Source organism: Lissotriton helveticus, chromosome 8 (genome assembly GCF_964261635.1).
Source record: "Lissotriton helveticus chromosome 8, aLisHel1.1, whole genome shotgun sequence".
Lineage (NCBI taxonomy): Eukaryota > Metazoa > Chordata > Amphibia > Caudata > Salamandridae > Lissotriton > Lissotriton helveticus.
The window spans coordinates 11892855-11905837 of record NC_136069.1 but is presented as its reverse complement, the minus strand read 5'-3'; the positions used below and the strand labels follow the sequence as shown (position 1 = coordinate 11905837).

The following is a 12983-nucleotide window of genomic DNA, read 5'->3' as shown; positions in this document are numbered from 1 at the left end:
ATATCAGAGGAAAATAGCCATTGCTTGACAGTTTTACCTGGGTCCAGAAATACCATTGGGAATATTTGACAGAGCCTACCCAGCCAGAAGAAAACAGGGCGTGACTTTGTAAACCTGGGGTTTAGAGGACAGAGCACTGTCCATAATAAATCCATGATTATGTGCAGATGTGTTTGGTGTTGGGGGGTGCCCATGTTAATTGCTACCAAAGTAGAGAGGGAGGCAGAGGTAGAGGCTAGGTTTATCCTCCTGACAGTTACTTAGTTAGACAAAAATCAAGTAAACCTGCCCTTAGGGAATTAGATAGGATCAGCAAGAATTTGTTGTAATCACTTGTCCAGAAAAAATACTTTTTTTCTAGAAACACCTCACCCACCAGGGTTGCCCCTAGGTATTATGCTTCATCATTGGGGTACTTTTCAATCCTCTATGGATTGAGGCGTGCTGCGACTTGCGAATTACGTAGGAGCAATTTTTAGAGTAGATTATATGTAGTGCAGTGATGTGGAATGGAAAGGGAAATAACATTTTAAAATACCTAACTAGTTAGCCACTCTTTTATTCCCCCCCTAGTTGGTATGGTTAAAAATCAGGGGTCGTTTACTGAGAAGAAAACTGACCTTAATGAGTCTGGTTGTCTCAGTAATGTGATTTTGTCAACATGTTTCGAGCTGTTCCCCAAATAGGTCTTCATCAGGACTCCTAGTGAATCCTGTGATAATGACACAAACCATGCACACCTAATGCGCACTGTATACATATGGTTCTAGTGATTAATCTGTGTTTTTGTAGATGCTATATTATTGCATCATGGTCAAAACCAGGGGTAGAGGGGCATGTAGTCACACTTGTTTTAAAGCCGCCTCTGGTACAGTAACCTACATCTCTCCCTGGAGACCGCATACTGAGTTACTGTACCAGAGACGGCTTTGACGAAAGTGGGACTGCAAGCCCATCTACCCCTGGCTTTGACCATGATCCGTAGAGGATTGAGAGGAACCCCAATGATGGAGCATTCCACCTAGGGGCAACCCTGGGGGGTGAGGGGTCTCTGGAAAAAATGCTTTGAACTTCATGCTAATTTACCGAAAACTTTCAAATATGCACAAATTGCATTTTTGAAAGTTTTAATTTACACACACACATGCCCTTGGGGCATGTGTGTGTGTAAATTGCATTAAAAGTTACATTTCAGGGGTGCAGGGAGGGGTTCTTTGGACCACCCCTGCACCCTTGAAATTGCATTCACATTTTGCGAATCGCAATTTGAAATTCGCAAAATCTGAATGCCTTCCCATTCATTCCTATGGGCCTTTTGGCCCATAGGAATCAATGGGAAGCGTTTTCCTTAATTGCGATTCGCAAATTGTGAATCGCAATTAAGGAAAAATACAGAATCGCAAAAATAAATGCGAATTGTTCATGCATTGCAGTTTGCGATTTCTAAATTGCGATTCCTTAATTTTCGCAATTTAGGAATCGCAAACGGGTGCAATGATGCATGTGGATGATAGTTTCTCAGCAGTGAAGCACCGTGCCCTGCCTTAAAGACCAGCCAGGCCACGGTGGGTTTCTGCCAAGGATTGTAATAATCACAAATTCCTTGTGGATTCTGGCAGGGTATGAGTGGAACCGGATGAGATTGTCTCTGGTTTATTCTGAATGTACTGGGTGGAAAGAGAAGAAAAAACATTAAGAGAAGCCAATTTAGAGCAAGTAAAGAAGAGGACATAGAAAAGTAAACTGGCAAAAGGTGAGAAAAAGAGGATTGCCACCAGCTCATAAATCATCTCATAGGTTGCATTCTGTGGTAACCCACATTTGGACCGCTCACCCCATTTCAGCAGGCGGCAGCTACCACTCATCCTGTAGAGAGACCTTACAAGCTCACATCCTGTATCCTTTCTCATTCTCAGAGCCTGTGTCCATCCCTGCGGTGAATTACACCTGTCGGCCTAACGCCAGTGTCCAGCTGTCCTGCAGCGTGGAGAACGGAACCGATCCTACCTACTCCTGGAGTCTAGACGAGACCCCGTTATGGACCCCCACGAAGGAAACAATGAGGGGCTACCAGTCTGTCCTGAGAAATGTGACCTGCAGCGCGAGGAACGAGATCAGCGAGCAGCGGAGTGACCCCACCGATATCATTTGCCCAGGTGCGGAGCGTGAGAGTTGGGGTTCTCTGCGACCAGGAAAGACAAGTGAGGGTTATGGGTCTAGAGGTCTAGTAAGATGACTGAATGGCTGAGATCCTACTTCCAGGTAAAGAATCTGAGGTTCTATGTTTGTAGTAACCCTGGGCGTAGTTCGCGAAGTAGCGCTACGTGTAGCTATGCGAAGTGCACTTTGCACTACGCGAGCTACGCGTAGCACTACGCGAACTGCGTAGTACCCTGTTCGTACTGTGCAAGATGCTGTTTTCAATGACTGTACAGTGCAGACAAGCATTTGACACTGTGCAATCATTGAAAACGGCATCTTGCACAGTGCGAGCTGTAGTTTTCTGCCCCTCGAGTAGATTTTTACTCGAGCGGCAGCTTTCGCAACGCGGACTGGTAGTTTCTCATTGCGAGCAGTCACGAGCACATGCAACCACTCGCAATGAGAAACCTGACCCCCCGCGTTTAGAATCTCGCAGGGAGGTTTATTTTCCACACTCGCGATCTTAACTTGATGTTGCTGATCGTGACCGAGGAAAAAGTCTCGCCGGGATGTCATTTTACTTGCTCGCGGTCGCCAACTTGATGTTGAGGACCGCGAGCAAGCAAAAAATGACTGTTTGCACTGTGCTATGTGCAGTTCGCGTAGTGTGCAGTAGCGGAAACTTCGCAAACCACGCAAGCATAGCGTAGTGCTTTGCCCAGGGTTAGTGTGTAGTTCCATGTGAAGAGCCTGAGCCTGGGTTTGTAGGTCCGTGTAAGAATTCTGAGGCTACGGGTTTGTAGGACCACATAAGGTGTATGAGGTTATAGGTTTGTAGGACCACATGACGTTTATGAGGTCATGGGTTTGTAGGTCCAAGTAAGGATTCTGAGGTTATGGGTTTGTATGTGTTTGTAGGTCCAGGTTAAGAGTCTGTGGTTAAGAGTTTTAAATCCACGTGAGGATTCAGAGGTTATTGGTTTATGGGTCAACAGAAGGATTCTGAGAATATGGGTTTGTATACACAGGTTAAGAGTCCGAGATCATGGATTTGTGGGTCTCTGTAAGGGCGCAGGGGTTACTGATTTGCAGATTCAGATTACAAGTCAGGTTTTTGGGTTTGTAAGTGGATTCTGAGGTTACGGGGTTGTAGGTCCAAGTTAAGTCTATTGTTTGGTTTTGCTTTGTTCACCCTAAGTTGGCAGGGTATGCTCAGACGTGGGTCCCTTGCTCCCTTTGCTACTGGATTCAAGATAGCCTGTCTGATGAGGGTTATGAACTTGAAACCGGTCCTCGGAAGCTTGTTTCCGGTCTAGGGAAGATATGGCTTGGCAGTACGGGCTGGACTGTTCCCATGAGGCACAGGGTCAGACTGATCAGCATATGGCCATGTCTGAACTGGGTTGGCGGAAGGAGCTAAAGAATGATGATGGATTAAACCCAGATCAGTTGACTGTGGGTGAGTGGTTGCAATGTTCAACACTCCACACAGGTGCTCATGGAACAGGGGGTGAGAGTGTCAGTGGTGAGAGGCCAGCCTGCATGCAGGGGCACACGCTGGGGTTAAGATACCCCACGCCACAAGCCACGCCCACCGACGCAGGCCACACCCCCTTCTACTCCACTAGAAATGTGCCCTCCACGTACGCGCAGCGGACGCGCGCAGCGGGCGCGCCGCCTGCGTGCCGAAGGCGCGCCAAAGGCAAGCCCGTCTGCGCCCGTCCGCGATCGTACGCGGTCCAGGGCCATACCTCATGCTCCGCAGGAGACTCACATCCGTTGGAGCAAACAGGAACTGACAAAATTCCGCCACAACACGGCCATATCCTGCACACACACCTTACGAGTGGAGGACAACATAGGCTGCGAAAACTGTCACTTCTCCTATGACCCTCATCCTGACGCAAACACAGCCACTACAGACCATATCCTGCAATGCGGATTACTCAACGTGCGCTCGCTACGGAAACATAAGTTAGATCTACACGATCTACTCACAGAGAAACGGTGGGACCTTATGTTTTTAACTGAGACCTGGCTTGACGAAGGTTCCACTCCGGATGCCCTTGAGGCACTCCCAGAGGGTTATACTATACACAGACAGGATAGACCCAAAGGAAGAGGAGGCGGAATTGCAATCATAGCCCAAGAAAATCTACGCTGCCAACTAGATCACTCCCCCATCCTAGATAGTGAAGCAGGGAGCTTCACCATCAAAGTGAATAATGGTTGCACACTGAAGGGCGTGCTAATTTACAGACCCCCGGGACCTTTGGCCAGGTTCGAAGAGAGCCTGGTCGAGGGTATCATAGAGACGGCACTATACAAAGAAAAATTTCTGGTACTCGGAGACCTCAACTTACATCTCAATGATCCCTCTGATAGCGTCAGCAAGAACTTCTGTCAGGCATTAGGAGCCCTTCACCTGAGCCAAATTGTTAAGGGTCCTACTCACCAATTAGGACATCTGCTCGATCCTATTTTTGTTAATTGGAATGAAATAGAAGCTTCAACCCCCATCCCGATTCCCTGGTCCGACCACCATTTAGTACCTTTCTCCATACGTATTCCTGGAAGAAAAACTCCGCCACCAGTGGCACTTTACCACCTTAGGAGGAGATGGGCCACCTTCTCCCAATCCAAATTTTGCGAGGCACTAACTAAAGGGGGAAACCCCGGAGGGAATGACGCTGACACGGCTAACACCAATCTTTGCAAGCGCATTAATGAGGCTCTTGACTCCACCGCTCCCCTTTCAAAAGCCAAAATAGGCAGCCGTGTTAAAAAAACAGCCCCCTGGTTCAATGACGAACTACGAGTCAGGAAAGCCGCACTGAAAAGAGCAGAAAGACACTGGCGGGGGTCACCCTCCAAAGAAACCAGGGACACCTACCTGAGTGTGAGGCGCCTCTACCATGGACTAATCAGAAAGTCCAAGTCAACCTACTATACAGCGAGAATCAGCGAAGCTGATAACTCTATGAAGGAGCTTTTTCTGATCTACAAAACTCTTTCAAGCGGAAAATCTGCAAATACCCCAGCAGACTGCTCGCCTGAATCCTGCGACCAGATCGCAGATTTCTTCTCGGAAAAAATAACAAAAATGTATTCGGCTTTCCCAACTCAACCCATTAACGGGCTAGAATTTGTTGAAAGCCCTAGGACATGGGGGGATAGACAAAGCCTGACCAACTTTGTCACCCCGCCCTCAGAAGAACTTCTAAAAATCTGCAGATCTGTGAAGTCGGGTTCCCCACGCGACCCCACTACACCCAAACGCCTAACAGATAGTCTAGTGGTACTGGAACCCTACATAAGACACCTACTAGACACATCTTTCAGCACTAAGACCGTGCCCAACGACTGGAAAAAAGCGGTGGTCTTACCCCTTAGAAAGAAACCAAACGTCAGTTTTGATAAACTAGACAATCTTAGACCTATCTCCCTTCTACAATACCTGGCCAAAGTGGCAGAAAAAACGGTCAATCGGCAACTAATGAATTTCGTGGATAAGTCTGACTTACTTCACGATACCCAATTTGGTTTCCGTCCCCGCCACTCCACAGAATCTGCGCTCCTGACAGCGGTGGAGTCCCTACGCCAGGGGGCGGATGAGGGTCATACTATGGCCCTCATCCTATTGGATCTGAGTGCAGCATTCGACACTGTAGCCCATACCACCTTGCTACAGTGTCTGAATAATGGAGGAATATCAGGAGCTGCACTCCAATGGATCCAATCCTACCTAACTGGGAGGAGCTTTCAGGTCCGCCAGGGCGACCACTATTCTAGGGACATAGATTTGGGCCAGGGAGTTCCCCAGGGATCGTCCCTGAGCCCTACTCTTTTTAATCTCTATGTCTCCCCAGTGGCCTCCATTGCTGCAGGGCATGGGCTGTAAATTGTGTCCTACGCCGACGACACGCAGCTGGTGATCTCCCTCTCGCGTGCACCCGCCCTTGCTATGGACAGCTTCAGAATCTGCATGCAAGAACTAGCAACCTGGATGTCCACCAATTGCCTCAAACTTAACGGCAGCAAGACCGAGGTGCTCGTGGTAGGGAAGAATCCGTCTGCTTGGTCATCGGCGTGGTGGCCACCATGCCTAGGAGAAGCCCCAACGCCCCGACAGGAAGTCAAAAACCTAGGCGTCTGGTTCGACGCGGACCTTTCCTTTGGACCCCAGATAGACCGGGTGGCGGGTGTCTGCTTCAGTGTTTTGAAAAGCCTGCGGAAGGTCCTTATTCTCCTGCCTACGTCTGCCCGTAGAACGCTGGTGCATGCACTCGTCACATCACGGTTGGACTACGGAAACCTACTGTATCTGGGAGCAACCTGTAAGGCAACTAACCGCCTTCAGGTGCTACAGAATGCGGCAGCCCGCCTTATCCTCAATCTCCCCAAAAGAGCCAACTCCAAAGCTGCCCTTCAGACCCTTCACTGGCTGCCAGTAAAAAGCAGAATCCCATTCAAGGCCCTATGCACTTGCCATCGCATTCTTGCTGGAAAGGCGCCAGCCCCACTCCATAACCTTATCACCAGGTATGCACCATCACGCGCCTTGCGCTCCTCTCACGGAGGCCTGTTAAAAGTCCCTAGGGTTAGCAGGACACGCATGGGAGGGAGGTCCTTCCGCTACTTGGTGGCGAAAAGTTGGAATGACTTACCTCTCAACCTCCGCCTGGACCCCTCGGAATCAAGTTTCCGAAAGAAACTCAAAACGCACCTCTTTCAGGGTTAATTAGGCTTCCCCCCCCTTCTGTCTCTAAGCCCCACTTCCAGCGCGGGGACACGCTTTCTGCGTAACCATGCGCTTTACAAATTTCCCTAATAATAATAGGTTTCTGATGCACACACATCTACACATAGAACAGGGGGGGAGAGATGAAGCGAAGAGAGAGTGGGACTCAGACCAGAGACATTTAAGAGTGGGGTTAAGGGTGTAATAGGTATTGTAGGTAGGCGAGATATAAAAGTGTACACAAGGGAAGGGAAGGTAAAGCAATGGGAAGGAAGATAAAGAGAAAGTAAAGAGAAGGGAAAGATATGGGAGGGTAAAGGGAAAAAGAAGGGAATGGGATGGAACAAAAAGGAAGAAAGGGAAGGGAGAAGGAAGGAAAAGAGCGAGGACCTAAGGAAAAAAAGAAGGGAAGGGAATAAGAGTTGAATGAAAGGGAAGGGAAATTGAAGGAAAAGCGAAAGGAAGGGAATGGGAAGAGAAGGGAACGAGAAGAGAATGAAAAAGAAGGAAAGGAAAAGAGCTTAGGAAAGGAAGGGGCTCTTGGAGATGCATGGTAAGCCAGACATATGTCTAAAAAAGGCAGAGTAGCTACTCTACACCTGCACCAGACCTGCACACAGCTGTGTGCAGGTCTGGTGTATTCAGCACAGGGTGGCGGTGGTGTGTTTGGGCTACTGAGGGTCTATTCCTGTGCTGAGTCAGGTACTGATGAGTGTTATAGTCAGTTGGGGTCTGCCCAGGTTAGCCCACATCTGACACCTTTGTGTACAAAATCCATTGTCAGTGTTAAACACCAGATCAAATCTTGACCATTTCCTGTTGAAGGCTTCAAACTAAAGCTCAGAGGGATGATGGGTGCAGGAAGTCTGAGACTGTTCCTCACTGTGTGAAGAATGAGGCAAACAGGATGCCAGATCATAGGGTACCCATGTCCTGTAAGAGGTAAGCCTGTATATTAGAGTGATTGGAAGAATACCAGGGAGAAGGCTGATTGTGCTGAGTCAAAACACTTTAAACAGTTGTTTGGATATCATAGTTATTTCTATTGTAGCATCAGTGAAGCTGCTAACAGGCTGTGGCCTACAGTTCAAGGTCTGACTGAAAGCCAGGCTCTGTACCCAGATATACTGGGCAGAGCCCAAGGCCAGGTATAGTGATCGGTGGGGGTGGGTGTTATGCAGCAGGCTTGTGTAACTTTTACCCAAGGTCCCTAAGAGGAGGGTCTTACTTTCATGGCCTAGATAAAGTTCCAACTCCAAAGCCAGAGATGGATGTAGCGGTAGGATGAGGCCACCGGGTCCTTGGAGTAGGTGAGCCGCGTTGCAGGGCTTCAGTGCTAACGCTGGCTAAGGGTCTGGCTGGAGCATCACGCGTGGGTAGTGTCACCATCAGAAACTACACTATGAGAGTAGTGATTGAGTGACAGGCATGAGATGGGTGCTATTCCATACTTGTCTCTTGAGACTCAGGCTTGGCAGCAAATCAGTTTGATGAAGTTGGAGTTCATAGTATCACCCGGCAGCTCAGGCCTCCCTCTGACCGGCTTGTTAATATTCAGTTCATGTAGACACTGGTCAAGGGTTAGGCTGAGCACCTCACTGTCCCCATTCAAACCTTTGAGGGACCTCAAGAGTGCTGACTGGGCTAATATTCGATCCACCCGAGAAGCGTGCACGAGTTCACGAGTTCCATCCGCAGATCTCAAGGATGGTCCCACCCGGAGACCCCACAATCATTTCTTTTGTTCTTATGAATTCTCAGATCCTGTGTCAGTACCGGAAGTGGCCTTCAAGTGCAGGTCCAAGGGCACGGTCCAGCTCTTCTGTCGCGTGGCCAATGGGACGGATCTCTCCTTCTCCTGGACCGTGAACGGGACAGAGGAAGACAACGGAACCTCATCTGTGGAAATTCCAATAGGGAATGAATTCATTGAGGTGACCTGCACCGCAAGAAACCAGATCAGCGAGAGTGCAAGCAACCGCACAAACGTCACCTGCATGGGTAAGAACCACATGTGTGTATCTTTGGGTGTCTGAGCTTGGATGTGGCTGGGAATCCAGAGTCGGGTATGTATATTCAGAAAAGAGCCTGCTCGGTGGGTTGCAACTACTGCTGTAAAATGTTGTGTCTGAGGGACTCACGTTATCTTGTTGTTGTGCTAGAACATCCACACAGTAGTGTTTATTGAAAGTGTGTGATGCAGACCAGGCAGCTGCTTTACATATGTCAGCTATTAGGATAGTACCCAGGAACGCCAGAGACTCAACTTTCTTTTGAGTAGAGTGTGCTCTAAGAGGAGCAGGTACATTATTTTAGCTTTAGCAAAACATGTTTGAATGCCTTTACCACCCATCTCAACTACCCATCTCACAGCATGTCTGGATGCAATACCTACCCATCTGGTGATGCCTGATTTGGCTATAGCCTTTCCTTTACGAGGTTGGAAGAAAGCAGAAAAAAAGTTGTTTAGTCTTTCCAAAGGTTTAGTCCTATCATTGTAGAACATGAGGGTTGCCGCGACATCCAAAGTATGGAGAGCCTACTTCACAACACTCTGCTTGAGGGAAAAATACAAGTAGATCGATTGATTGATTTAGATGGAAATGAGAGACTACCTTTAGAAGGAATTTGCGGTTGGTGCGGGGGACAACTCTGTCCCTATGGGATTGGAAGAAGGGTTCCTGTAAAGTTAATGTCTGAAGCTCACTGACATGGTTGAGTAAGGTAATGGCAATAAACAATGCCACCTTCCAGAAGAAAAAATGAAGGGGGCTATTGTAGAGGGTCTCAAGTGGAGTGCCCATGAGTCGTGTGCGGACAATGTTAAGATTCTATGAAGGTGCACGTGGAACCAGGGGGTAAATCATACTTTTGAGACCTACCATAAAGGCCTTAACAAATGGTATTCTGAAGAGAGAAATGTGTTACCTATTTTGAAGATATGCAGCTACTGCGGCTAGATGTAACCCTATACAAGTGAAGGCTAGTTCAGAGATAGATCTGAAAATGAAGCAAATAACATACAATGTTTTGTATTGTAGCCCTAAAAGGCACACCTGGATACGAAGTTTGGACATTGGGCATTGTCCATCCCGAAAGGTACTCTGCTAACAGTTGGATGTTGTGATGGAGAGCCCAATGCCAAATGGTTTGGGAGAACTGAGACAAATGTGGAGTGTCTGTTCCCCCCTGTTGCTGTAGGTAATACATGACTATCATATTTTCAGTCTGGACTAGGACAACCTTGCAGTGGCGGCTCCTCCATAGGGGGGTTGGGGCATCCCCCACTGCTTTCTCGCAGTGCGAGAAGCAGAAACATAAAATGGTAAAACTACCATTTAATGTTTCTGCTACTCGCACTGCGAGAAAGCAGAAGTGCCTGGAGTGCCTGGTTGTGTTGATCCTGCTCAAGGGCAGGGGGGGAGTGGCTTGCCCAATGCTGTGGACCCTGACTGTTTGGGTCGGCCATCTGGGGCCGATCAAAGCAGTCTTGCAAACTCTTCCTTTTCTCTATGTAGGCTTCTGCATGCAGCCTACATAGAGAAAATGGCCCGGCTGGGGCGCTCTCCGCTGTGCCTCACCAATCACACCACTGCCATTGCAGTGTCGTGATTGGCTTAGGGCCCAAGGAGGGAGGCTGCCTGTGGCTGCTTCCTGTAGCGGGAAAGTGTTAACGCCGGAGTCGGGACCCAGCCACTGCCAGAAGCACACACCCATTCACATAACTTGGTGTTATTAATACACAGAATTTAGAACCTCATTCTATGCCGTCTCTAGTTGCTCTGACTTGTGCAATCCATCAACAAGCATGCTTATGCAACTATTCTCTGTGGCTTTGTTTCGACTGGAATGGATTGTAGCAACTCCCTCCCTCTCCCTGGGTCTCATTCGCTTACTCAAAAGCTGCAAAACTGTGCAAAATACAATGCCGCGTGCACTGGGCACCAGGTGGCCACGGGGCTCCAAGCACATCCCTGGGACTGCCCGCAGCGCACAGAGGCTTCGGGCCACTGGACCTGCCGTGAAGCCATCCTCTGTCCAGCTGGGCGCACTTCTGATCTGCCGGGACCTGCGCTGATCAGCGTTCAAGATGTCGATGGTGCTGGGCTCGCAGCTGAGCATTTACCACCGCTGCACCATGATGGAGGAGATGCGAGTGAGTAGAGGTATGTGTGGCAGTCCGTCACCGCACCTGACACCTGGCAGAGCAACTCTTCTCTCTCGTTGTGCGCCCCCAAACACACACACACAGCGCAGTCTCCTAGCTGTGGTTTGTAATTGTTTTCCTGTACTGGTATTTTCAATTTAGGGTTGGGCAGAATTTGCGTAATCGCGTTACGCAAATCTCCCAAAAACTGTAGAAAATCTCCACGAACAAGCAAAAATTCCACGAACACGCAGAATTGCATGTTCGCTGTGCTTTTTTACTGTTCGCAATCGCTGTTTGCGTGCTCGTGGGAAATATCTTGCGAACACGCATTTTGAGAACGCAAACAAGCAAAAGTGTTGCAAAGTCGCAGAATGCAGTATTTTGGGCAAGTTCGCATTCTCCGCGGAACGCAAAATTACCCAAATTCCGCAAATTCCACAAATTCCGCGAGCGGAACGGAAATTACCACCCAGGCCTAATTTCCATGTGGCTTAAACTTTTTCGGATATTCATTATTCTTAGATCATCAGCTTTCGAGGTGACAGATAACTGATGCGATTCATCTGACAGAAATATAGTAAGAATAAACATTAATATAATTGGTAATAGTAATGTGATTTTGTACTTTGTATGTTATAGGCTCTTAATTCGCGCTAATGCCCTTTTCAAGGCACGTAAGTACCGTGTGCTGTTATTACCTAGTGTAGTGGTGCTGATTTCTGCTAACAAACCACATTAGGCCTTATGAGTGTATGCTCCACCATCGCGAGTAGTAACAAAAGTGATGCACACGGTTCTAGGTGTTGCACGAGCGAGCAGCGGTGCCACGCATGCACTAAAGCCAGGTGGGATATTGAGCCCCAGACTGCAGCAGCCGCAACGCCCAGCCTGCCCCTTGAAGCCCAGATGTGCAGCGCCTGACAGTGGAATCTGCAGTGTGCAACCTGGGTGATTGTCATATAACATGGGCCCTGTCTCTCGAGTGTTGAACTCTCCCACCAGAAACATCACTAGTGCAGGCACCCCTGAACACAACCAGTGCATGACCTTTATTAACCTTATGAGCCAGAAGCACCTGTTACCTGGGGGGTGAAGCACAGCAGTGACCAGCGTAGCTTGTTCAACTAGTCAGATGGGTTAGTGGAGCTCATGAGGATACCTGCACACTTTAATCCCAGTGGGCGATTCTGCCCGGTATCCTTGTCCGTTTGATAACATGGGCGCAGTCGTGTAACATAACTACTCCGAATTCAGCCTAAATCCACAAATAGGGATTGCGTATTTTTTTGGTTAATCCTCATCAACTCGAATAATTTGAGGCCCTGCTCTGACGATCTAGTGAGACCAGGAATGCCTTTAATAGTAGAAAGCGCGTGTCGGAGAAGTTGGCCATTGCTGTTTGCTCCAGTTAGAGTGTAAATTTGAATAAACCGTGCTTAACCAGTTATCGCCGATTGCTTAGAATGCGTGACGCAGTGATATATTTATCAATTTGCATCATTCACACAATCTTCCTCCTCCCTTTTTCTCCCACCTCCAGCCTTCCCTCCCTTCTTTCTTCTTCATTCACTTTGCTCCCCTTCCCTTTCTTCCCATCCTCTTACTATTGCTTCTTTTCTTCATAATTGCTATATTTGAATCCCCCTTTTTTTCCAACAATTCGCAGTAAATATATGGTGTAAAACCCATTTTAATCAATTTTTGTCAACATTTTCTTGCGGGAGAGTACCCCCCCTGTACCCTCCTTTTGCAGTTCGGGCACGCTCGCTGCGTTCGCTCGCCTGTTACATTAGGGTACAAAAATGTTCGTCCTACCACTTTCAAAATCCACTATCCGCCACTGCAACCTTGCCTATTAGATGAGGTAGGAATGCTTTCAATGCTAGGTGGACAACTAAAAGTTTTAGGTAGTTGATGTAGAGAAGCAGGTACTTAGTCTCCCACAGGCCC

The 12983-nt window shown here is 48.3% G+C and overlaps 1 protein-coding gene across 1 annotated transcript in view; it reads left to right on the top strand.

Moving 5' to 3' along the window:
- LOC144773376 (cell adhesion molecule CEACAM5-like) overlaps positions 1-12983 on the top strand; it is a 248210-nt gene that overhangs the window by 44441 nt on the left and 190786 nt on the right. The window contains exons 3-4 of the mRNA XM_078658346.1: positions 1917-2156; positions 8645-8884. Of these exons, the coding sequence (XP_078514472.1) occupies positions 1917-2156; positions 8645-8884 (480 nt within the window). The remainder of the gene's footprint in view (positions 1-1916; positions 2157-8644; positions 8885-12983) is intronic.